Here is a 27,239-nt window from a genome sequence, read left to right as displayed (position 1 = left end):
CAACTCGCGGCTCAAGACACTTCATTCAGGATAAATGGAGTTCAGAGAGCGATCTATAGGAGGACGGGCTCGTTGTCATGGCTGGAATGGAATGAGTTCCATTTGTTCCATTCCAGCCATTACAATGAGTCCGTCCTCCAATAGCCTCCTTCCACCAGCCTCTGATATGAAGTTAGCCTTTCTAGATTCTGAAGGATTCAGTGCCATAGAAATGACCTGGTAAGGTACCAGTTATCCCGAGTTCGTCAAAATGTACTTTACGAACTCCTCAAACCAGGTACGTAGTATAGGGCTTAGGTTGGTTAATAAGAGAGGAAGGAGAGGACATTCACTCTTCAGAAAACAACCAGTAGAAGAAGAGAAAAAGCCCCAACAAGCATTTAAAGAGGGTGACAGACAGAGGTGAGTTTAGGCTGCGTTAAATGACTGTAAATGGCACAATAGCTGTAAAACAAAACTGAAAATAAACCACAATTTGTTGACGTTGTTTACAATGACAAGGTTAGGCAGGTGGATTGTGTCACGTTGGATAGGGGTCTGTCAATATTTAGTTGCCTTACCAAATCCAAATGCCAAATTGCTGTTGACTGACAACTGACAATTGTAGTGTATGTTAGCTACTCATTTCAGCCTCTTTTGGTCCTACAGTGGAAGACATTATCATATAAGAAGATGAGCATTTTCCTTGGTACCTACAGTACACCCCCAGCAAATAAACGCCAGTAGAAACATTGATTTGTATTTTTATTTTGGCATTTCTTTGTTTGCATTTATATTAAGCAAAGTGCATCTTATTTAATTTTTCCTCATCAACACATTGCACAATACATAAATAATGATGCATATAAAACGTCTTCATATTTACAAGTAATAATATATTTATATATAACATAAAATACATTTTCGCTTTTTTTATTTCACTTTTAATTCAATCTTAGAGTAATTTGTCATATTAAACAAGTTCATTGGGGTTTGCTTGTCTCTTCGTTTTTCTTTAAACAGCTTTTTTAATATTTTTTAAACCTCTTGTCTTCTGAGAAAGAAAAAAAAGCATAAGTAAAGGACTAGACCGTTGTCCTCGGTACACTCCTCGGGAGAGGAAGGTTAATCCATTGCTGCTATTGGTTGTTGAATATGACCTCCAGCCAACAGGGACAGCTACTAATAAACTGTCTTGTGTAGCACTGACCCCAGCCCTTCACAAAGCTGATCTGTACAGTAAACCCAGTCCTCGGCTGCTGTGTGAACTCGTGATCGTTAGGCCTCTGCAGGCTGTCTGCCTTCTCAAAGTCAAAGGCCTTTATGGAGAATCCGGGGAACACTTTATGCACCAGTAAAGTCCGCGAGTCGGGATTGTCCAGTGTGGCCGACTTGATAAAGATGGGGTAGCAGCTGCGGTTGTACACCCACACCCCGTCGGGCTCGCGACTCAGCTGGATGCCGTAGCCAATCTTGGTCCGCACCATTTGAACTAGCGGGCTCTTGTTGTCGGAGCTGAGCTGGCCCAGGCAGAAGCCGTTCCCCTGAGGTAGGTCGTAGAAGATGTCCAGGGAAGGCTCCTGGACCGAGTAGAGGCGCCCCACGCGTGTCTTCTCCTCCCAGTACGCAACCACACACCAGTGGGATCTGTCACCCGACTCCTGGAGAGCCTGGGAATCTATAAGAGGAGAGAAAGAGAGAGGATGGTTACAACACTGGACTGAAGATACAACAGTTGACAAATAACATATTTCACTCATTTAAAATGAGTAATTCGTAAGGAAAGATGATAGGACCGATGAGGATAGAGGGATAAAAGGCGAGATGAGGGTAGAAGATAGAGGGGAAGCAGACTGGCCAAGATTGACTTCCATTAGTGAGTCAACAGGAAAACAAATCTGGCTTTTAACCAGCATGGTGATGCAGTGGCTGAGAGCTGGGAGAGGAAGTCTTATCAAACACCAACTACTCAATAAAAGTAATGATACAAGGGAGATGAAAGACAAAACAAAACTGTTTTACAACTTCCAACTCTGACTAAATACTGTAAGACATTTCACAATATGTGCAACTACAAAGCCCTATGAGTCAAAAGTACAATCAACATCACAGTGCACAAAAGGAAATATGTTACTTCGGCTGCATCCTTCCTTTCACAATAATCATCCAAGAAAACAGTACCGGAATTTCTGGAATTCGCACAAGAAAAGCAACCAGCCCAAGCACCAGGACGCACAAGCGCGTGCGTGCACGCACACGCACACAGCCATCCAAACCCTGTTTATACAAGCCTTAATGGTTATCTTCGGTCTGGAGCCTTGTATTTTCCTTACAGGCCAACTAACAATGTGCTGGCGTCAAGTGGACGGTAAATCTGTCCTAATCATTGTTTTATGGCCGTTCCCTCATTCTACCAGAGGAAATTATAAGTAATAGGTTTAATATCCAAGAGAGGGGAACCATGAAGAAATTTGGCCTATCTTTGAAAGGCAGTATAAAACCATGCTAGGACAAGGGCTGTGTCTTGAATGTCCCCCTATTCCCTTTACAGTGCACTACTTTTGGTAGTGAACTACAGGGAATAAGGTGCCATTTGGGAGGCAGGCTATGAGAGCTGCTCTCCTCTCCCCTCTGCGCATAGGAATGGGTTTGATTAAAGGGGAGCGAGGGGGCCAATAAAACACACAGCAACGAGAAGCAGCAGTGACTCAAAAGTACAAGTCTTCATTCCCCAAGTACAGCAGCACAGTACATGAGGTAAAGAAGTTGCTTTTAGAGGAAAACTAGGTGGTCTTCTGCAGCTACAGAAAAAGCTGTAAAATGGACAACAACGGCAGCTATGTGACTGGTTGAACAGCAACGCCTCTCAGAAGGTTTAGAGTCCCCCCGAGCGTAAAGAGTGTATCGTTCAGCTCTGGTTTCCCTCCGACCCCCTTAGCGTGCCTCCCGTCTCTATCCCCATCCCTGCCTCCGTATCTCTATCCCACAGAAACCTGACTCCTAAGCAGGGGAGGGGGATTCAGCCAGGCAGAGAGGGAGAGCGAGAAAGAGCAAAGGAAAAAGTGGGAGGGCTTTTTTCACAACTTTACTTTTGCGTCTCAACTTCCTCTCAATTCTTATACCACCATGGCCTAATTACAAACAAACCGATAAAGTATAAACGGCAGAGGACTGACAGTAAACTATTTACACAGATATACACAAAGACACACACACACACAAACATACGTTCAGCAATTATTCAGTGTTGTAGCTTTTCCTCTGAGAAAGTCAAGACATTCAATGGTTAAAAGTGAACTAGGAAAAATACAAAAAAATCTGGAACAGAGCCCCCTCACAGTCATTTTGCCCCCCAATCCTTTCATCTTTCTGGGCCGGCAGAGTGTACCCAGTCATTTGGGCAGCAACCCCTTCAGAGGAACCAGAGCCAAAGCAGAGCAGAGAAAACTGTACAGTTATGTTAAGTATCTTAAACTGCATCCCAAATGACACCCTATTCCCTACATAGTGCACTACTTCTGAGCAGAGCCCTGGTCAGAAGTAGTGCACTATATTGGGGAAAGTGTGCCATTTTGGATGCATTCACAGTCTGGTCTGGCGTCCTCAGGCTGCTCTGCTATACTAGAGGCCTGCTATTAACTCAGCATCTAGGCTGCGACTGAAATGGCACCCTTTTCACTACTTTTTACTAGGGTCCATTGGGTCCTTAGCTCTCCGGGAAGGTGGAGTGAAAACCTACAGGACGGTAGCTCTCCGGGAACAGGGTTGGAGTGAAAACCTACAGGACGGTAGCTCTCCGGGAGCAGGGTTGGAGTGAAAACCTACAGGACGGTAGCTCTCCGGGAACAGGGTTGGAGTGAAAACCTACAGGACGGTAGCTCTCCGGGAACAGGGTTGGAGTGAAAACCTACAGGACGGTAGCTCTCCGGGAACAGGGTTGGAGTGAAAACCTACAGGACGGTAGCTCTCCGGGAACAGGGTTGGAGTGAAAACCTACAGGACGGTAGCTCTCCGGGAACAGGGTTGGAGTGAAAACCTACAGGACGGTAGCTCTCCGGGAACAGGGTTGGAGTGAAAACCTACAGGACGGTAGCTCTCCGGGAGCAGGGTTGGAGTGAAAACCTACAGGACGGTAGCTCTCCGGGAACAGGGTTGGAGTGAAAACCTACAGGACGGTAGCTCTCCGGGAACAGGGTTGAAAAACCTACAGGACGGTAGCTCTCCGGGAACAGGGTTGGAGTGAAAACCTACAGGCCGGTAACTCTCCGGGAGCAGGGTTGGAGTGAAAACCTACAGGACGGTAGCTCTCCGGGAACAGGGTTGGAGTGAAAACCTACAGGACGGTAGCTCTCCGGGAGCAGGGTTGGAGTGAAAACCTACAGGACGGTAGCTCTCCGGGAACAGGGTTGGAGTGAAAACGGTAGCTCTCCGGGAGCAGGGTTGGTAGCTCTCCGGGAGCAGGGTTGGAGTGAAAACCTACAGGACGGTAGCTCTCCGGGAACAGGGTTGGAAAACCTACAGGACGGTAGCTCTCCGGGAACAGGGTTGGAGTGAAAACCTACAGGACGGTAGCTCTCCGGGAACAGGGTTGGAGTGAAAACCTACAGGACGGTAGCTCTCCGGGAGCAGGGTTGGATTGAAAACCTAGGGGTTGGAGTGCCTTGATATAGGGAATAGGGTGCCATTTTGGATGCAGTTCCAGACCTCATTAAGAACTAGTGGGGGGAAAAAGACAACACTAGGGAGGGGAAACATTTCTTCCATAAAATGACGGGCTGATCATGGGCCGTTCGCTTTGAAGTCAGCCAATGGAAGGCCGAGGGGAATTGATTGTAAATCCACCGAGCTATTAGGGACAGAGTTAGTATTTACATTTGATTTAAAAAAAAACATTCCTCAAATGAAGAGAAGAGAATGAAGAGAAAAGACTTAGGAGAATGAAGAGAAAAGACTTAGGAAAGAGGCATAAAAGGTGAGGAGGCCGCTATTATGTGTCTGTCTGTCTGTCTGTGTGTCTGTCTGTCTGTGTGTCTGTCTGTGTGTCTGTCTGTCTGTCTGTGTGTGTGCTTCTGTGTGTGTGTGTGTTTCTGTGTGTGTTTCTGTGTGTGTGTGTGTGTGTGTGTGTGTGTGTGTGTGTGTGTGTGTGTGTGTGTGTGTGTGTGTGTGTGCCATCTTAAAGGCCTCAAAGTTAATATTCTCATTGTTCCTTGGATGTGAGTGACTCGAGGCAAAGCTCTTAGAGCGCACCTGTGGGCTGTGCTCTCTACTCCTCCCTGCTCTTTCCCTCGCTCTCTCTCCCACACTAACCCCCCCTTTCCTTTCCTCTGTGTTTTTTATTCCTGAGAGAGAGAGAGAGAGAGAGAGAGAGAGAGAGAGAGAGAGAGAGAGAGAGAAAGAGAGAGAAGAGAGAGGGAGAGAGAGAGCAAAGAGAGAGAAGAGAGAGAGAGGCTGGGCTGGCTGGCGTCGGAGGTCATTACACGGCTGCTTGTCTGAGCCTGTCATCACAGCCTGAAACCACTGAGGTATTCATCACACAACAGAGACAGAGGTAGGGAGGGACTAGAGAAGAGAGAGAGATAAATAAAAGAGCCCCTACTCCTGCAGTTCTGTTTCCCACACACACACACACACACACACACACACACACACACACACACACACACACACACACACACACACACACACACACACACACACACACACACACACACACACACACACACACACTCTTTGCAAGTGAACACAAAAGTTAACCCACACTTCACAGTCCTTCCACCACAGAAATACAACAACAACACTAGTATCTATCTCTGTGCCCGTTGTCGCTGACTACAGCACAACCCAGGGAAATCATACCATACAGGGGAAGCATGTGTCTGTCCAACTAACTTTCAGTCGTGCCCAGGGCTCTCTATGCATCCTAAACTACGTCACCCTGCAGGGTCAGACACTTCCCTACCATCCCTCCCGCTGTTTGTCTGTCCTTCGTTGCATTGCTGTGACGATGACGGTGGCAGCGGGGGGGGGTGATTTTTAAAAAACGGGGCTTGCTGCCTGTCGTGCGGCGGGGCTGGCGGACTGACAGACACCCTAACGACAGCATTAGAGTCCAAAGTAACAGTGTTAGATAAGAGCATCTACTGATCTGAGGGCCGGGACACCGAGAGACGGGGAGAGGGACCAAGCCTCTAGTACACAGCAGTGACAAAGCTATGCCTAAAACCATCCAACACACGCTGGTTACTACACAACTACTAAGCTACAGTTAACCATAACACAGCCACGACAAAGTTACAGCTAAAACCAACCAACTACTAAGCTTCAGTTGTAACACGCTAGTTGTTAAACCACAACAACCACAAACACAGACTCAGTAACACTAAGACAGAGGCGCTAAGGTTAGCAACACCATCTAGAGACAGTCTACAGTAATGATTAACAGCTAAAACGGTGCTAGCTAACACCCTTAACGGACTGTTGCAAGTCGCCGCCACAATGCAAAACATAGCTACGGCAGTGCAGTGACTCTAAGGCTAACTGACTAACAGGGAGGACACATACTAAGCAGTTTGAAAGCCTGCCTCCATCCCGTGGGACACACACACACAGCCTAGTCCTGAGAGGAGTGTGTTCACAGCTTGTTCTGACAAACAGCGAGCTCACGTGAAATGAAAAAGAAATGGCACTGCACACAGAGAGACCCGGCCTGACATGAGTCTCGTAGAGTTCCTAAAACACACAGGCCCTCTCCATGGCACACGTACCACTCACAACCAGGTTTAAAAAACATTCAGATTTCTCCCATGCGTTAGTTAGGAGAACACATCTACTAACACAAGAGCAAAACTATGGACCTCCAGCAGAGAGAGAGAGAGAGAGAGAGAGAGTGTGTGTGTGTGTGTGTGTGTGTGTGTGTGTGTGTGTGTGTGTGTGTGTGTGTGTGTGTGTGTGTGTGTGTGTGTGTGTGTGTGTGTGTGTGTGTGTGTGTGTGTGTGTGTGTGTGTGTGTGTGTGTGAAAGAATGCTGAGGGCCTCAGCCTTCTTTCTCTCTCTCTCTCTCTCTCTGTCTCTCAGCTCTCTCCCATGGGCCTGTGGTTGTTTCCCTGTGTTGCATATATGCAGACTGTGTCTAATTCCCCTGACTGTCCGTCTGTCAGGCGCTGTGACACAGTGGCTGTAGTGCCGTCTATATGTGTGCACAGCCAGGGTTTTTCCTCTCCAGAGGGGAGGCAGACAGGCAGGCAGGAAAACAAACACACACACAGGGAGAGAGTCAGAGAGGGCCTGCCGTCAGCATGACCACAGAGAGGCAGATGAATTACAGCCCTGAGCTCCGGCCGGTGGCAGCCCTCCTTCTTCCTTCTCTCTGTCTCCCTCCTTTCCTCCATCCTTCTTCCAGACTCTGCCTTTCTCTGCTCTGCTCTGGGCCCAGGAGGGACATTCCAAACCACGCCAACACCAGAGCACTGTTTCCACTTACTCTCCCTCCCTCTTTTCTCTCTCTCTACCTCTCTCTCTCTCTCTCTCTCTCTCTGCTTTCTTCTTCCCTCCTACTGCAGTAGAGCAGAGTACAGCTCTCTCCTTTTAAAAAATGTATCTCCCCCTCTCTCTGTGCATGCTGTTTTTGTTGTCGTAGGCTGGCGTCATTTCAAACGGGGTCGGTCTGAAGGGTACAGAGTGGAACAGAGAGGAGCAGAGGGGGAGCAGGGCACGTTACCCCCTCCTCTTCTACCCCACCACTCCACTCCAACCAAAATAAACGATACACTCTGAAAGACGAAGTGTGGGTCCCAAAGGACACCCTATTACCTATATGGCAAAGTAGTGCACTGTATAGGGAGTAGGGTGCCATTTGGGACACAGACAAATACTTGTGTGGCTGTCTCTAGTCCCCTCCTATCTACATGAAGATTACTAGGCTGCTGCCATCTGCTCCAAGGCTCTTTGTTTGGCCTGTTTTCTGAGCCCGCCCCTGTTCTTATAGACTCAGGTAGATGGTCTGGAATAATGTCAATACATACTCAGGCTAGGTAATGGAGTTGTTTGAGCCTGGTTTAAACCATCAATCTTCACAAAACCACAAGCTCACGGGCCTACATTAACCCCCCAAAGCAGACAAAAAATGATATCACAGTTTTATATTTATCTTACACTGAAAAGACAAGATTGCAAGCTAGTAGTAATGGCATACAGGTCTATATCACCAATGAGACTGCAGAAGAGGAAGCTCTCTCTTTCACAACTTTGAAAGAAGCATGTTCTGTCAGTCCTCCAACAATGTGTAACATCCAGCTCTATTCCACGGGGAAGAAGACGGGCCCTCTTCACCCCCCACCCCCTGTGGATTACCCTTCTAATTGCTCCTTGCTTTACAGTCCAAGGTAGCCAGCTGTAGCTGAGACGTTTGGGCAGCGGAGGAAGAGATGAGGGGAAGAGAGAGAGTGTGTGTGGGGGGGACTGGAGACCGCGAGCATAGCAGACTGGAAAAGTGAATGATTAATTCTGTCTGACTCCACACTCCGATCATTACTATTTCTGGGTGTCTACACAAACACGCGCACTGTGAGACACGCACGCACAGACAAGGCGCGCACACACACACACACACACACACACCGACTCGATACGGGTACCCTGTGTATATAGCAAAGTTATCGCTACTCATTGTGTATTTATTCCTCATGTTATTCTTTTTCTATCTCTTTCTCTCTGCATTGGTGGGAAGGGCCCGTAAGTAATCATTTCACTGTCAGTCTACACCTGTTGTTTTACGACGCATGTGACAAATACAATTTGATTTGAGGCGTATGCAAACATACACACGCCACAGGGGGCTGGTGAGGGGAGGACGGCTCATAATAACGGCAGAAATGGGAGTGAACGGAATGAACCATGCGGAGAACCACGTGTTTGATACATTTGATACAATTCCACTGATTTCGCTCCAGCCATTACCACGAGCCCATACTCTCCAAATACGGCGCCACCAACCACCTGAGACGCACAGAAGCATTTTGTCATTTTTTTTTGTTCGCTTGCTGTTTAACCTTCAACTGTGAGTACAGTTAGGTAAAGACAGAGAAGACACCCGAGAGTGAGTTCTTGTTTAGCCTGGCTTTTCGGGCACCCTTTTTTCTCTCTCTCTCTCTCTCTCTCTCTCTCTCTCTCTCTCTCTCTCTCTCTCTCTCTCTCTCTCTCTCTCTCTCTCTCTCTCTCTCTCTCTCGACACGGAGGGTGGAGGCGTCTTTGTCTTTCAGTCAGGCAGTCATAGTCTCAACACCCTGCTCCGCCTGGGGCAAGTCTATTCCAGGGGTCACAGGTCATGACAATACATTCATTTCTGTGTTCTCTGCTTTTCTGTTGCCTCGTCTGTCTCTTCCTCTTTCTGACGACAGCTGAACTGACTTTAACGAAAGGAAAGGCTGCATACTTTGTCAATCTTAAACCGATCTAGTAGACTGGTGCGTGTCGATTTCTGAACACACGCACGCGCACACGCCACAAGTAACCTTTTTAGGTCCTATAGTTCTTATAAAGTTGGCTTTGTTCTGTGTCTTGTGCAAATATACAAAACAATTTCTCGCCACAATACACAAGTGATCAACTATCCTGACTATAGGAGACATTCGGTGCTTGAGCGGTGGAGTCACGTCAGTACAGTACAGAGTCACTGGAACGAATGGCCCAGCTAGCCGGCTGACATAATTATAGGACCATAACTTAATAATAATAATTCAGAGGCTCGGCTAGATCCAGGAAGAATACGGTTCTCACACTCACAGGCCAGAAGACAGGCCAAACACACACACGCATACACAGACACGCGCACAGACACGCGCACACACACACACACACACACACACACACACACACACACACACACACACACACACACACACACACACACACACACACACACACACACACACACACACACACACACACACACACACACACACACACACACACACACACAGACACTCTGTGGAAGCTCTCGAGCGGCTCCAGGGTGGGGCATGGAGAGTTATTACCCTTCTATAAATGTTATCTTTTTCCTGAGGCATCAGCCCCTCTGACAGCAGCAAAATCTCAAGAGGCATTCCCTCCCCAGCAATTAGCCAAGGTAAACTCCAGCCAGTCTAAACACAACAGAGGAGGAGAGGAGCGAAGGAGAGGACTGGCTCTACTGACCTAGGGCTGGGAGAGAGAGAGGACATGAGTGTCAAGAGTGACATCGGCACTAGTATGATGTTCTTGAGAGAGAGAGAGAGAGAGAGAGAGAGAGAGAGAGAGAGAGAGAGAGAGAGGAGGAAGGGAGAAATGGGGGAAAGAAAGAGAGAGTGCGTGACAGTGTTGATTTGTTTGGCCCTGTCCGGTTCCCATAGGGTGCCAATCAATGAAGGGGGAAACGTCTAATTAGGGAAGAAGTATTACATAACAGGGAAGATGTCAGCAGCTCTTTCCTCCAGTCCAGGAAGTCTGTCCATACAGACATACGAGCCCAATTCGCAGGAAGGGGACATGAGTGGCTGCACATACACAAATGGGGGGGGCATGCAGCTAGTGTTTCTAACTTATTTATAAATCTGAACAAATGCGTACAATAAATCAAAAATAACTAGTACCCGGCAACCACAGGGACACATCTTCTCAGAGAGGGAACTATAGAGCCCTGCTTTTATCATTACTCCACAGGCCAACCCAGAGGTCACTTATGTGAGGATCACAGGAATTTCAGCACTGGCCCAGCATGGGACTGGATACATGGGGCCGGTTTGGGGTCAATTTCATTTCAATCCAGTCAATTCAGGAATTGACTAGATTGAAATTGACCCCAAACCTGCTCCGTGTATCCAGTCCCATGCTGGGCCAGCGCTGTCAGTCAAACTAGTATTCCTCAGAACTATATTCAGGATGTGCAGCCTTCCCCATGCCAGAGCCTTGCTCTCTTAACCAGACCCGTCTCTCTGTAACAATTATTTCTACTTCCACCACGCGGGGAGGGGACGACGACAAACCCACAGCCCGGCCCCTTCCTAGTTCCTATACCCCCCCCCAACCTCTGTCACAATACCCCTGCCCTTCCCTTCCTACCCTGGCCCAGGCTGGCTAACTGATTTATTATTCCAACACTACATCATTTGTGAGGTGAGGGAGGGAGGTGGAACCCTCCTGCCCCCCGGCCTAGACGTCCCTGAGCGACAGAGTAAACAAACACTGCAGGGTGGAGAAGGAGACGGTGCTGGGCATGCAGGCAGGAATGATGATATCATCATGGGTCCTTCACCCCACCACAGAGATGCCCAGAGCAGGGCTTGACTAGAACCCTGTCCCTCTGACACCGCTGAGGCCGGAGCGACACAGACAGAACAACCGGCAGCATTGTCCTACATCAGGATGTCAGGGATCTCCGTGGGAACCAAACCGGCGCCAGGCTACACTGCCACGGCAATGACCATAGTGCTGCCTGCCAGGCAACCAGCCAGGCCAGTTGGGCACTAAAAAACTATTTGTTGATGTTTTAAAAGAATAACTGATTATTAAATACTATCCGTGGTACATTTATGTGGTTTAGGGTTAGGGCAGATCTATGAGTTCCCCTGAACCACAGCCACTTCCTAGAGACCTGGGCATAGGTATGTGGATGGGACAGAGACCGTACTGTCTGTCATGCAGGCAGGCATGGGTGCCGGTACCCAGACCTCTGCTGTAACCAACCAGCTTTACTGACGGATTACACATGAATGGTCTGGCTGGCTGTGGTTGGAAATAGCAGAAAGAGGAGAGAGAGCACGTTGCACAGAAATCTCTCCCTCTACCTCGCTCTCCCTCCACCTCTCTCTTTGTGGCTGGGGGACTGGCGGTGGTGAGAAAACACACCAGGGAGAAGGAATGTTCCCCTCTCCCTTTTGATCATCTCCATATAGTGAGTTATGTGAAAAGCCGCTGCCTTCGAGCCGCTGAGGCCAAACAATGGCCACCTTGTTCCCTGCCGGCCTCCCACCAACTCTCTCTCAGAACACCACACAGCTACATAACCAAGTCCCACCCTAACCTTTCACTCTTCTCTGCCTGCCCAAAGGTACAACCGAAAAAAGAAACACCCCAGCGAAAACCTCTCTACCCGGGAAGAACACACACGCACAACTAAAGGCAGGGCCTCTGCCTGGCCAGAGGTAGAACTCTCTACCCGGGAAGAACTCACACGCAACTAAAGGCAGGGCCTCTGCCTGGCCAGAGGTAGAACTCTCTACCCGGGAAGAACTCACACGCAACTAAAGGCAGGGCCTCTGCCTGGCCAGAGGTAGAACTCTCTACCCGGGAAGAACTCACACGCAACTAAAGGCAGGGCCTCTGCCTGGCCAGAGGTAGAGCTCTCTACCCGGGAAGAACACACACACAACTAAAGGCAGGGCCTCTGCCTGGCCAGAGGTAGAACTCTCTACCCGGGAAGAACTCACACACAACTAAAGGCAGGGCCTCTGCCTGGCCAGAGGTAGAACTCTCTACCCGGGAAGAACACACACACAACTAAAGGCAGGGCCTCTGCCTGGCCAGAGGTAGAACTCTCTACCCGGGAAGAACTCACACGCAACTAAAGGCAGGGCCTCTGCCTGGCCAGAGGTAGAACTCTCTACCCGGGAAGAACTCACACACAACTAAAGGCAGGGCCTCTGCCTGGCCAGAAGTAGAACTCTTGTCAACTCTGTTCGGCGCCCCTCAAGCCTAGAGCAAAGGAATCTGACTGAACTGGGGGTGGAAACGTTGAGGGTAATACATATAGTTGAGGTTAGGGTTGGACATGGGGATAGGAGCCTTACAGAACAGTCACAGGGTGGGTTTGTGTGATTTCCTGGGGGCCTAGCCTGAGCCCGGACATTTACTACTAATTTGTAGAGAGCCTGAACAACTGGACTGGTTTTCCTCTTCAATCCTCCCCCTCTCACAGTTTTTCAGATTCATGCACCATAATGACAGTGGGTGGGGAACCGTGGACGGCCAGAACCAAATTAACTCCCTGCCCGCCAAGAGAACTCCTTGGCCGCAGCTCTTGGAGAGGAAGTGGAAAGTAATGAAAGTTCCTCGCTCAGCGCAGCTCAGTCAACTGAGAAACACACAGATCGCCTTCCAAATGGCAACCTATTCCCTGTATAGTGCACTACTTTTGACCAGAGACCCACGCGGTCAAAGTAGTGCACTATACAGGGAATAGGGTGCCATTTGGGACGCAAACACCGAGGAGAGGGCTGTTTTGAAATTACAGAGAGAGAAAGAACTGCTTCTCCTTTGACCCTGCCTTTTCCCCTCTCTGCAAGTAAGAAAAACAAAGGAGAGAAATAAAATAAGTTTGGGGATTGAACTGAAAAGCTGGAGAAGGTTGAAGTCAAGATGTTTGGCCATTTGATTAATCAGGGATCTCTCTAAACTGTGACGAACTGGGTGTTCTGTTCAGCCTAACTCTCTCTCTCTCTCTCTCTATCATTTTACTGACTTGACTGTCTTCAATGTTTGCTTTCCATTCAGAGGAGGCCACCCTCATCTCCCTCCCTGTTCATTGCCTTTTCCTCAAACACATGAGGTCATTTCCTGTGACTGCCTGCCCTTTCCTTCTCTGTTAACCCAAACAAGACAGGAATGTAACTAACGGGGGACTGCAGACTGTGGCTGCTCTGTTGTAGCTGTTCTCTGGAGAGGTTCACCTCCACCACCTCGCCTCTCAGAGTGGGGCCTGGGGACAACAAGGAGCTAGCTGACAACGCAGAGGCTGAGAATGTGGCACAGGGTGAAAGGACTGAGAGGGGCGAGGTATAGGCTGTAAGACTTAAACATTGAAGGCAAGACGGAAAGAGAAAAGGTACAGACGGAATAGGTTTTTATACTTTAGTACCGCAACACCAAGTACTAACATAGTACCAAGAGACAGGCTCCGACAGCCTGGTCTCACTGGTCTCCACGGTCAACTTGACGGTGGGAAGAAGAAACCCCATTAAAATGTTACCAGAGTCACCGGGCCTATTCCTTATGTTAAGCGGCTAATAGCCAGTTCAGAGGGGCTAGAGTCTGGGTTCGCAAGCTAACAGTTTAATAATGTACTTCAACCTAAATTTAACTTGCTGAGAAGAGGAAGCTAGGCTAGTGCCTGTGTGACAGTAGGCTGACATCCAGTGTGTGTGTGTGTGTGCGTCCTGTCAGCCAGCCAGCCAATGTCCCTGTGTGGGTCATTCTATCCCAACGTCTGACGGCCAAGGCCGTGGCATGTCTCACGCACGGGTACACGCACGCACACACACACACGCCTGTCAGCTCAGCGCCACCACAGCAGAGCAGTGAGCCAGAAGGATCAGGTTACAACAGGCACTCCGGGGTCATTCCTAGCCGGCACCAGCCAGGCATGCCACCTCCGGCTTTGAACCCGACCCCCACCACTACTCACACGCACAGAGTCCCAGCCACTCACGACACAGACCCATAGAGTATAGAGGAGATACAACACCTAACCCCCCTCCGACCCTGTCGCCCACAGACAAAGTCATATGCCCCCCCAGCACTCCTCCCGCGCAGTGCACCAAGGACAGGAGATAGAACAGCTTGCACCCCTGTGACCTGACTGTGTCCCCCCCCCCCCCAAGTCCCACGCACCCACAGGAGATACAGTACATACAACACCTAATCCTTTCCTCACCCCCACCTCACAGTCTACACCTCCCCTGTTTCCCGATGCTTGGCGCCCACCCCAATGTACACACTACGAATCACCAATAGTCGCTATGCCATTACTATACTATGTAGCACTTTGTGACATCTGCTGATGTAAAAAGGGTTTTCTAAAAACATTTGATTGATTACTATACCCACCCACTCAGCAAGGTCCGCATCCACATCCCCAAACAAATGTTTTAAACACTTCATCCATGAATATTACTTTAAAATACAACAATCACAAACTGAACACGAAACACAAAGCCCACCCTGCCTGGGGTAGGGGACCTGGCTGTGCCAGGAGAAGAACCATGAGTAGGAGGAGGAGGAACTGGAGCAGAGAGACAGGGGCCAACAGATACAAAAGAACAGACCCACTACTATGGCCAAATTCTGGTCTCTGTCCATCCGGGACTCGTGACCCTCTGTCCTAGCCTCCGGCCCAATCCTGGGCCCAGCCCCGGCCCACTGCCAGTCTCTCCGGCCATCCCTGGCTCGCCTCCCTCTGCTCCACTCAGATGACGTGCTAGAGCAGGCTTTAATGTTCCTAGTCTGGCAGGCAGCCTAGTTTGCATTTGTGCTTGTCACTGTCACATTGAGGTTAACTCCTTAATAACCCTGCTTTCCAGGACAACAGAAAGCTCGAGGTTAGGGACAGGGACGAGTCTGGAGCTAGGGGCCTCTCACCAGAACCAGTGCAGACCAGCTCCACAGTAACTAGCGTGTCTTCCTCCCACTAGATAATCTATAGCAGAGCACTAGTCTGTCTCACCATCCTGACCCTGAGCCAACCAGACCACAAAGGTGGAGAGAGAAAGACAGAGAGAGGATTTTCTATTGCTCTTTATCCCCCATAGTTTTTCTCTCTCTCTTTGTTAGCCTTTTATGTGATTTCACCTTTACTTAACTAGGCCAGTTAAAGAACAAATCCTTATTTACAATGACTGCCTAGACCGGCCAACGCTGGGCCAATTATGTGCCACCCTATGGGACCCCCAATCACGCCCGATTGTAAAACAGCCTGAATTGGAACCAGGGTGGCTGTAGTGACGCCTCTAGCACTGAGATGCAGTGCCTTAGACCGCTGCGCCACTCAGGAGCCCCAAGTGATTTCTTCCAAGTATTTAATTTACGGTTGTGCTGCCAAAATATTGTTCAGTTCACAAATATTTTGTCAATATCTAGAACATTAACTGCAGATGGTTGCAAGATTATTTTGTGTTTTTTATTTAGGAATATAAAAGCTCAATGTGTGAGTTACTTAGGCTGAGGTAATCTTCATTGAATGTCATATTCCAATTTCAATAGGCTGTGTACTGTATGTGTGTGTAACAGCAGTACCATCCTCATCCCTCCCTCCCTCTCTTCTTCTGTAAATACGTCTGGGTAACAACATAAAAAGCAGCACCATCTCCATCATCCCTCCCTCCCTCTCTTCTGTAAATACGTCTGGGTAGCAACATAAAAAGCAGCACCATCTCCATCATCCCTCCCTCCCTCTCTTCTTCTGTAAATACGTCTGGGTAACAGCATAAAAAGCAGCACCATCTCCATCATCCCTCCCTCCCTCTCTTCTGTAAATACGTATGGGTAACAGCATAAAAAGCAGCACCATCTCCATCATCCCTCCCCCCCTCTCTTCTGTAAATACGTCTGGGTAGCAACATAAAAAGCAGCACCATCTCCATCATCCCTCCCCCCCCTCTCTTCTGTAAATACGTCTGGGTAACAACATAAAAAGCAGCACCATCTCCATCATCCCTCCCCCCCTCTCTTCTGTAAATACGTCTGGGTAACAACATAAAAAGCAGCACCATCTCCATCATCCCTCCCCCCCTCTCTTCTGTAAATACGTCTGGGTAACAACATAAAAAGCAGCACCATCTCCATCATCCCTCCATCCCTCTCTTCTTCTGTAAATACGTCTGGGTAGCAACATAAAAAGCAGCACCATCTCCATCATCCCTCCATCCCTCTCTTCTTCTGTAAATACGTCTGGGTAACAGCATAAAAAGCAGCACCATCTCCATCATCCCTCCATCCCTCTCTTCTTCTGTAAATACGTCTGGGTAACAACATAAAAAGCAGCACCATCTCCATCATCCCTCCATCCCTCTCTTCTTCTGTAAATACGTCTGGGTAACAACATAAAAAGCAGCACCATCTCCATCATCCCTCCATCCCTCTCTTCTTCTGTAAATACGTCTGGGTAACAGCATAAAAAGCAGCACCATCTCCATCATCCCTCCCTCTCTTCTGTAAATACGTCTGGGTAACAGCATAAAAAGCAGCACCATCTCCATCATCCCTCCCCCCTCTCTTCTGTAAATACGTCTGAGTAGCAACATAAAAAGCAGCGACATCTCCATCATCCCTCCCTCTCTTCTGTAAATACGTCTGGGTAACAACATAAAAAGCAGCACCATCTCCATCATCCCTCCCTCCCTCTCTTCTGTAAATACGTCTGGGTAACAGCATAAAAAGCAGCACCATCTCCATCATCCCTCCCCCCTCTCTTCTGTAAATACGTCTGAGTAGCAACATAAAAAGCAGCGACATCTCCATCATCCCTCCCTCCCTCTCTTCTGTAAATACGTCTGGGTAACAACATAAAACGCAGCGACATCTCCATCATCCCTCCCTCCCTCTCTTCTGTAAATACGTCTGGGTAGCAACATAAAAAGGGCAAAGTGAGTGAATTAAAAGGTCAACATGGAGCCTCCGGGAGGGGCATGTTTCTTTTGTGAGAGCCCCGGGGGGAGCACAGTTTTCTTCCCTTGCCAGAGAAATCAAATCCTTGGCTCCAGGCACCCAGGCCCTTTCCTCCCTCCCTCACTCCCTCCCTGCCGCCCCCCTTCCCTCCCCTCAGTGAGCCCCATTCACTAGGGCTGGCCGCCCTGCCTTGGCTCAGCCAGGAAGGAAAACAGGGGAGGGGTGCATGCCTGAGGGAGGAGAAGAGGAGGGAGAGGAGGAGAGGGGATTAGCTAGTTAGACTCCAGTCTAGGATTTCACAGTGTACACTGGAGTTCTAAGAAACAGGCTAAAAACCTCTCCACAACAGAGAGACAGAGAGCTGCGCTTTTCTGTTTCAGGGGGCTTTGTTTTCTCTGTGTTTATACACTCAGCCAGACAGCCAGCCCAGCTTACAATCTAAGTCCCCAATCTAAAAAGCCCCTATCTGGAGACTGCTGACCCTCCCCCTCCGTCCCTCAAAGCCAACACCAGCTCCTCTCCTAAACAAAGGAGGGGAAAAAATACACAGTGAGCGAGCTAAGCACCCCAACCAACTGACATAAAAAGCCTTTAAAGTCTCTGTAATGAGAAACATCTGAACGAGAGAGAGAGAGAGAGAGAGAGAGAGAGAGAGAGAGAGAGAGAGAGAGAGAGAGAGAGAGAGAGAGAGAGAGAGAGAGAGAGAGAGAGAGAGAGAGAGAGAGCACAGCTAGGCTGGAGGAGTGAATTCTTCATCCCCCCCCTCTTTCTTCCACCCACCCTCCACCTCATAAACACTATGTTATCCGCTTGCCTCTGGGTGGGGGGCGAGGTGGAGAGAGACGTGAGAAAGGTGGTACAGCCTACAGGATTATGGGAGAAAATGTAAGACTTAAGAGGCCGTCCAAAAACACCTCCCTCCCTCAGGAGGGAGTGGTCCTTCTGTGGCTCAGTTGGTAGAGCATGGCGCTTGTAACGCCAGGGTAGTGGGTTCAATTCCCGGGACCACCCATACGTAGAATGTATGCACACATGACTGTAAGTCGCTTTGGATAAAAGCGTCAGCTAAATGGCATATATTATTATTATTATTAGGTACAGAATATATTATTACTACCAGAGAGAGACAGAGTGAGACAGAGAGAGAGACAGAGTGAGACAGAGTGAGACAGAGAGAGGGACAGAGTGAGACAGAGAGAGGGACAGAGTGAGACAGAAAGACAGCGAGCAGTAGCACAGATTAATAAGGGTAGCAGACCCCCCCCCTGCTAGCTGAGTGCATTGTGTTCAGAATAACGTGGACTCAACCCCATGACCAGCCAACCTTAACCAACCCTTTAAGCAGCTTGCATGTCTGTGCTCATGTTCCCATGGAGGGTATAGTAATGACAATCCATCTTTAGATGCTGTGGCCCCTTGTCATCCACTGATGACACGATTATCGCCTCACAAAATAATGTATACACACACACACACACACACACACACACACACACACACACACACACACACACACACACACACACACACACACACACACACACACACACACACACACACACAACGTAACATCTCAGCTCAGATCCCCATCCCAGGCAAAATCAAGAAGAGTGCAAACACACGAACACACTATACAGCGCTCTCTAAAGCAAACAGAGTTTTTTTTGTGTTTGGATTACATTAAACAAAACAGCATGAGGGAAAATGAAAGGAGGAACTGAGAAGAACGCTTGTTCAAAGAGTCGGGAGGAATTTGTGTGGATTGGATCTCTTGAAACACGCCTCCCTTCTTTCATTACAGCGAGGAGGGGAAGTAGGGGCCCCTCCAACGAGCCACTGCATCATGACAGAGCGAGAGAGGGAGGATGGGAGGGAGAGAGAGAGAGAGAAAGAAAGAAAGAGAAAAATAAAAACCAACGGGCTTGCGTCTTACCTGAGAGCCCCACGGGGGCCGAGTAGGTAGTTCCTCCAGTCTCAGTGGATGAAGGCCCCGAGTCTAGTGAATCTGAACGAAGAGAGAAGGACAGGAGAGAGAGAGAGAGAGAGAGAGAGAGAGAGAGAGAGAGAGAGAGAGAGAGAGAGAGAGAGAGAGAGAGAGAGAGAGAGAGAGAAAAGTGTATGTGCGTGTTAGAATGAGAGATCAACCACAGTGTGAGCAGAGAGAGCAGCTGTGAGAAGCTGTCAATCACACAGTGAAATCAATGCCTAATGAAGACACTGGACCACTGAACTCTGGGAGTCACTCAGTCAGTTCAGACAGCTAGCCAGGAGCCCTACTAATAACCTCATAGATCCACACACACACACAGCTCACTCCTACGAACTCACTGCACTTCTTTCTGGTGAAATGACCCCCAAAATACACCAGTAGTAGATACGTATTTGTTTGTAGTTTTGTAATTGTACAGTATTTCAGACATAACATTTGATAGCAAAATAATATGACGCAAAACAAAAGCGATCAGATTCTTAGCATGCTAGTTAGCCGGATAGTAACATCACTAAAGTAGGCGATATCTCGGAGACACATCAAGTCTTAGCAGCCCTTCACCAGATATGAATAGAAGTGACTACTAAAGCGGGAGGCCTGCCCTGTGACGGCCTTCAACACTAGCCACCACTAATCCCATAATCCTCTGCAGTCTTCACTCAGAGAGACAACTAGAGCGGCCATGTTGGAGCAGAGAGAGGGAGAGAGACATAGAGAGGGGGGCTGGCAGTGGCTCTGACGACAGGCTCTGGCAGGTCTCGACACACACACACACACACACACACACACAGCACTTAAAACATACAGCAGCGCCCCTGCTCTGTTCCTTCTCCCAGTCCCAACCCCGTAAAAACCAACCACTCCTCCACAACACAATCACATTTTCCTTTTTCCCTCAAACTTTCTAAGAGGCCCAGAATAAATAAATGGCTTGGAGGGAAAAGAGGCGTTGACTTGAAAAACATGTCCGACTCCACTGCAGCCGAGCACTACTTCATCAGAGCCTGGTTGTGGCCCAAAATGGCACCCTACGGTGCGGGCCCTGGTCAATAATGCACTACATTTGGGAGTAGGGTGCTATTTAGGACACTGCCAGACCAAGTCTCCAATAGGAGTATACAGGTTAGCAGGATACACTCCATCAAAACCCAAAACAATGAAGGAAACAGGAAATAGCCCCAGCCTTGAAAACTGTGTATAGCGCATTTTCTTAATGGCATACTAGCCAACAGAGGAAACTCTGGCTCCCTCTCTTCTCCTCCTTGGTCCCCCCCTCCCCGTTCCTGCTACGATCAACCCCAACAGGAGATGTAGTAGCAAGGGAGATGGGTATTACACTTTTATGTAGTGTTTATAGCTCCTCTACGTAGTGTAATAACTTTTCTATGCAGCGTTATTATTTGTCTAGAAGACGACTACTGACGCAACGGTCTGTGCGAGTCAGTAATGAATCTGTTCCGATATGTGGACTGTGTCTCAGCCTCCATAGGATCCAAAAAGACTGTCAAAACGGTACTGTGGTCAACCTAACAAGATACAGGGCCACGGTCAAGCAGCCTGCCTCTCTTTCATGGCTGTCCAGTGAGGCAGGCCTGGTTTCCTGGGCACGGTTCACCACAGTACCCGGGGCTGAGGTGGAGCTAGTCCAGACCCAAAACCTGGAAGACCTACTGAGAGAGAGAGATGGAGGGGGGGGGTGGAAGAGCGAGAGAGATGTAGATAGAAAGTCACAGGGACGGGGTGTAAAACAGATAGAAACAGAACATTTGGAAAAAAAAGAGTGTGGGAAAGAGGTGAACTGAGTGATTTAAAGTAAGTGACAGAGATACAGAGAGACAGAGAGAGAGGGGGGGGGGGACAGAGAGAGGGGGGGGGAGAGAGAGAGAGAGAGAGAGACAAAAAGGGGAGACAGGCAGCTAGCGTTTTACGACGGCAGCTTTTGATACTGCCCATTTTTTGGCAGTGTGGCGAGACAGACTGACACGTCCATCCAAATCCTGTTCCTTAAACAACTTCTCCCCCCCACACACATATACTCTCCTGTTCAGATTTACGCGTGCGGCAACAGAAACTGAAACACACACCGCTGACTACCCTTTGACATGTTTGCTTTTTGATAGGCGAATGATTGTAGCATAAACTTCAGACATTGGAATCATCAATGCACTGCTAAGCCCTTATTGTTGACGGACTATTGATCATCTGCCGCTTATGTCCTGTTGGCAAACTGTCCACACACACACTCAGACTTGCAGTGCCTCTGATATGGCAGTTCGTCTATTGAACTTGGCCCGTGACCAACCAGCTCCTACCTGGGTCCAGTGAGAACTGTCTGTCTGTCTGTCTGTCTGCCTCTGTCTGTCTCTCGAGAGGATCCTTGTCCTCGTTGTACATGGCTGGCTCTGCTGGTCAAGGACACAAGCCTTGCAACATCATGCCGCTAACCCCAAGTGGAGTCAACGTTCACACACACACACACACTACAACCCACACACAGTACAACCCACACACAGTACAACCCACACACACTACAACCCACACACAGTACAACCCACACACACTACAACCCACACACAGTACAACCCAAGGCCAGGCAGAGAAAAAAAACTGATACTACACACACCTATACCTCTCATTCTAAGTGTTATATATGCAGGTACACACTGTAGTGGCACTCCACCATTGTGCTGTGGGAGAAAAGCCATGTGGTATTCCTCCTATTGTGGCGTGATGAGGCAGGACATTGCAATGCAGACCAGACCACCATGTAATCCAGTAAGACGTTAGCATGGTAATGTGGCCTGTTGAAACAAATTGTGGTGAGGAGTCAGAGGACTAAATAGAGCTGGAGTGGACACACACACAAGCGCGCGGGCACACGGAAGAGGAGAGGAGTCAGAGCCTACATCAAGTGGGAGGACTGGATGACTGACAGCTCCCTTGGCCCAGAGGGAATACCCATGTCTGTCTTTCAGGCATCTCATCTGTCCTCTACATCTAGGCTCAATGCGTGTGTGTGTGTGTGTGTGTGTGTGTGTGTGTGTGTGTGTGTGTGTGTGTGTGTGTGTGTGTGTGCGCGTGCGTGTGTGTGTATCCCTCCGTAGCCCAGCCATGCTCCACTCCATTGTCCTATTAATATCTGTCCTCGCTCACACACTTTAGTTTCCCCCTCTCTCTCCCTGCTATATTAACATAGACTGAACCCTCGAAGAATCGCAGCTGCACATTAACATCCTTTCTTTTCTTTCCTCTATGTTCAATGAAAGACACTTTCTCCTTCTCTGCTGCTGCTGTTGGGGAAACTTCTGCTGCTTCCTGCTCTATTGTTTCCCTGGGCTTTTCCTCCCTGTCTTGTTGTTTTCCTCGGTCTCTCTTTCTTCTTTCCTCCTCACCACAACCAGATGACCGACTAGAGTGTGTGTGTGTGTGTGTGTGTCGTTCTCTCATTGGGGACATGGCGTATTCATCCACATCACTCACTGAGAAGCGACACTCCAAAAAGAGCAGTGGAAGTGTAGTAAACGGTTAATGGAGCCCTACAAGCATCCTCACAGGAAGCTGCCTCCCAAACGATTTCTTCCTACCCCCGGGACCCTATTACCTATATAGTGCAACAACAACAACAAAAACGTTTAAAGTAGTGTACAATATAGGGAATAGTGTAGTATTTGGAACGTCCCCTCTGTGCAGCCTGATCGGGGCCATGCAGGAAACCCAAAAACTGTCTGATTCATAAAAGGAGTGACTCACTCACGGCCGCCGCCAAAAACACTTCAACTCACTACCTCATCCTCGCTTAACTCAACACTGTCTCTTGATTCTCTATCTATTAAATGACAAGCACGTATCTAATGGTTTCATTTCAATGTTTAGCATACACATGACATCTACCTGACCATAGTAGAGCAAGCTGTAAGGATTCATTCCATATCAGGCATGGATGAGCTCCATGATAGACTACAGCAGCAACACACACAGCAATTCAATAACTACCAACTTCGCTTTTTTTGGCAGACACTTCCTTCTAAAATGGTTCACGGGCTAAACCACAGGCCTGCATACACACACTAAGAGCTCCAAACACACGCACACGTGACACTCCCAACCCCTCAGCTGTAATCTACAGTCAGAATAATTCAACAGATAAAACTGGGCTCCAGAAATCTTTGTCTTTTCCCCTTGTGTGATCCACATCTCCCCCTAAACTGTCTCCCTTCACTGCAGCTGCCCCCCACAGTGTGTGCATCTTGCGTGTGTGTGATTGTTTGTGTGTAACCTCCCTGCGTGTGTCTCCTCTCTCCCTGACCTCTGGTGCCAATGCTGTTTATCTGTCCTGCTAGGTCATCCCCTCCAGCCCAAAGTTTGTGCAGACAGACATCCACTACAGAGCTGGTGCCGGTCTGGAATGGGCCCTGGCCTTGGCTACCTGCCATTCTATTACAGGGCCCTGATCGGCACTGGGCTGCATGGCGCGGGCAGGCATGCCACTCTCAGTCTGACTAGCATCGTAAATCAAAACAGAGCGAGGAGCATTTCCATATACACACAGAGAGCAGAACTCAATGCACCTAATAGTGTGAATGACTGAGCTAGTATGAGACTTCCTTTTCACTAGTGTCATGATAACACGTTGTTTCGAAATGACTGGGCAAAAGTATAATGTCGTTTGTTATGACTTATGTTTAAAACCTAGAATAAGTTATAGGCCTATAATGTGCCTTTTTTAAATTTCTACAAATGGAATGTAGCTCTAATTTTCATAGAAAGGAAGTGGAAACAACGTTGATTAAACCAGTGTGTGCCCAGTGGGTATACTCATTGGAAAAATAAAAAACACAACCAGAAACCTCAACATATGTAGCCTGCATTCAAGAAACATTCTTGAAAAACGACATTAAAAAAAAAAGAACAAATAAGTAATAATAAAACTCACCGGGTGGTTTAAGAAAGTCCATTGGGTATCGGGAATAAGGCGGAGGGGGAGACTCTGAAAACGAAATGAAAGACGGCATGAGAAAAGGGGTCCAGGGGAAGAGAGAAACTTATGATAACAGTTTGCATTCTTTTGGAAAACTGTTTGTGTTAGCAGTGAGCGTTGGAGGCAGGGCAGGCAGCAAGGCTGCCTTGATATCTGGTAGAGAGATAAACAGGGGGCGTCTGGCGCCAGCCTCCAGGCGACTATCTGACTAGGCTCCGACTCAGGCTGTGGAGAGATACGGCACTCTTTTGGCTCACAACAGAACAGGACACTGCAAGCAAACTAACTTGGTCCAGACTGACTGTCAAATACACAAGATACTCTACATGAAAGGCGACGTGAAAGGTCATTTAAAATAGTTCAACTTTGTGTAGGTCTCGTGTGTTATATTATAGGCCTGTTGTTAGTAGTACTTCTGACATGAAAACATTAAAGTACAACCAACTAGATTTTTTTTACGAGACAAAACTTGGGAAACCACATTTAACATGTGTAGTCGGCCTTGCATTCGGTATAATAAACATAATATAAACATATAGGCCTTTTTAAAATTCTTTATAAGCGTTTCCACGTAGATTTGAAAGCAAAAACAAATATATAAATACAATTAAAAAACAATAGCTTTGCCAAACCAATAAAGAGATGACATAATATAATATACTGGAAATAATGTCATTACAATTGCATTGACCTATGTAATCTCTGCAATACTTGCGAGGAGTCATTCAAAGCGAATCTAGATTTGTATTATATCCCAGATAAATAAATAATAAAACGAGGGGACTTCTGCCATATGGTCATGACATGATGATGCTGATAAAACTGTTCTAACGTCACACCAACCAAGTCTGACCTATGCTATTGCAATAGACACCACCGGTAAATTGTGTCAACATGTCTGGCAAAGTGACATGCCAATCAATTTGCCCATATAATATATAATAGTGAAACAGATAGACCATGCATATAATTAGCAATAACTGATGTCCCCCCTTCATGTTATTATTTTTTGTTTAAAAAAAACAACAACAGCATTAACGGTCCGTGTATGTTAACTTACCGAGTTCACAAAGCCTGCTCATGTGGTGAGGATTGCAGCAAACGAGTTCTGGGTTAATTTTCCCATAGGATTCACAGCAAGGTAGCCTTTTTAATTCCGAGCAATGCCTGAGGTCCGACCACCGAAACACTTTGTAGAGCAGCAAGGGGAGGGAATAAGACTGCTGACCCAGTTTGGTGTCCACTTTGCTGGGTAGGAGCAGGCAGGGGCTCCGTGCACCCCCCTTTGACTCCACCGCTTGCAAGAGCCCCTCTAATTGTTTCTCTTTGATTTTTTTCAGTATCGAGTGGGTCAGGGCTTTCAATTCAGCCTCCGTTCCGGCGCTAGTTTTCCCGGCAACCTTCGTCGATTTACCCATACAGCAACCCCCGGATCCATGCGTTCGTGTATCCGCCTCCCCGTCGCCCTCGACGGGCGCACGGCTCCTCCAGAGTCGCCGGACGAGCCCCGTTCGTTTGGTCCTAAACATGCGGGACGAAAAGAGGGTTTCCCGGCTAAAAAACGAGCATGATGTCCGCAAATCATGAAGATTCCGGGATCCGAGTCCAGGCAACGACAAGCAGCCTGAGATATTATTATGGAGAAACTGGGAGGTGGAGAAGCAAAGAAAATCTGTAGCATACGCCAGTCTAATTTTCTCAAAACTAAACCCCACAAAAAAAAAATGTCAAGGCTCCTGCCGTGATAGTAACCTTCTCTGCAAGGAGAAATTAACCATCACCTTAACGGTATTATAACACTATAATAGGCCTACTGCTAATACACAGCTATATCGAAACATAAATCTTAATGTCAATGTAGGAACGCTGAGCATCTAGAATACAAAATAGCAGCATAGATAAATTGTTACAATGTAGAGCTAGGCTACTGTGAACATTAAATGCTACATTCGTTCCATTCCATCAGTGTGCTATGTATAAAGAAAAACATTGTAACATTACTTTGCGCGTATGGTTATGAGTATGATTTTTTTTTGTGGTATTCTGAGCCAGTAGGCTAAATATCCTGGTAAAATACTAGAATTATTATATCCATGAGGGAAAAAAACGAAGCTCGCCCGTTTTCTTTAGAAAAAAAAAATAATCCACACAACCCTTGATCCGAGAGCAAAAACGCTTCAATTATAACAAAGGCCGGTGTCTATGTTTTTTTTTTATCCCCTATCTTCTAAATATCATAACCGTCTGCACATGATGTGATCTTCCAATATAGATTTAGACGTTACGAGAGAAGGAAAGGATCCTCTTAAAACAGATCCAAAGCGAATGAGCAAATCCAAAAACTGGAGCCGCTGAGGTGCCAGACAGAAATCTACCCCGAGTAGTAGAGGTAGTTGCGTTTCCGATTGAACACTGAACAGAGTCTTGATTACAATAATTACCTACAGCCTATATCTTCTAAATATCCCTTGGTAAATTAATCCAGCCACTTTTCGGAATGAATTTCTGTAGTCGGAGGAATAAAGCGAGTGGAGTTTGACAAAAGAAGTGATGCGATCGTCAGAAAAGGTCTGCGAATGACTCGGATAGCTCAAGTGCCCTTGCCTTCTCTCACTCGCTCTCTCTTTCTCTGACTCTCTGTGCTCTTAGCTGTGTCCTCCGGTGCGCATTGGCGCGCCCCGTCACGTGGTTGTCTAGACACCCTGTCGCTTAAAAAAAATGATTGTCTTGCGCAAACAAGAGATCAAGTAGCTTACATACAGAGAATTCGTTGGGTGAGGAAAAGTTTCAATTTCCAGAAGTTACAAAGTAACAAAATATAAAAACAAGGCGAAAATATCACGTGGTGGGGGGGGGTATGGAGCTGGGATGGCTATTTTAC

The 27,239-nt window shown here is 47.8% G+C and overlaps 1 protein-coding gene and 1 long non-coding RNA gene across 13 annotated transcripts; both read right to left on the bottom strand.

The window, feature by feature from the left end:
- Nucleotides 1–726: 726 nt before the first annotated feature.
- On the bottom strand, nt 727–27,008 carry LOC118387945 (mothers against decapentaplegic homolog 7). The gene is made up of 4 exons (XM_052511130.1): nt 25,419–27,008; nt 24,314–24,367; nt 19,324–19,395; nt 727–1,657 (listed from the first exon to the last, which is right to left on the bottom strand). Exons 1-4 carry the CDS (start codon nt 25,885–25,887, stop codon nt 1,119–1,121), a joined length of 1,134 nt encoding a protein of 377 aa, XP_052367090.1. The 5' UTR covers nt 25,888–27,008; the 3' UTR covers nt 727–1,118.
- LOC127925791 (uncharacterized) lies at nt 3,357–5,304 on the bottom strand. Of its 12 annotated transcripts, XR_008122243.1 has the most exons (4): nt 4,495–5,304; nt 4,270–4,355; nt 4,184–4,226; nt 3,357–4,144 (listed from the first exon to the last, which is right to left on the bottom strand). It is a non-coding gene; the product is annotated as an uncharacterized LOC127925791 (long non-coding RNA). The 12 variants fall into 12 exon arrangements; XR_008122241.1 differs by having other exon boundaries at nt 4,184–4,355; XR_008122240.1 differs by lacking the exon at nt 4,184–4,226.
- Nucleotides 27,009–27,239: the final 231 nt, after the last annotated feature.

The sequence above is a fragment of the Oncorhynchus keta genome, unplaced genomic scaffold (assembly GCF_023373465.1).
Source record: "Oncorhynchus keta strain PuntledgeMale-10-30-2019 unplaced genomic scaffold, Oket_V2 Un_contig_6263_pilon_pilon, whole genome shotgun sequence".
Taxonomy (NCBI): Eukaryota; Metazoa; Chordata; class Actinopteri; order Salmoniformes; family Salmonidae; genus Oncorhynchus; species Oncorhynchus keta.
Note: the sequence above shows the minus strand (reverse complement) of the source record. Positions and strands in the feature narration are given on the sequence as shown.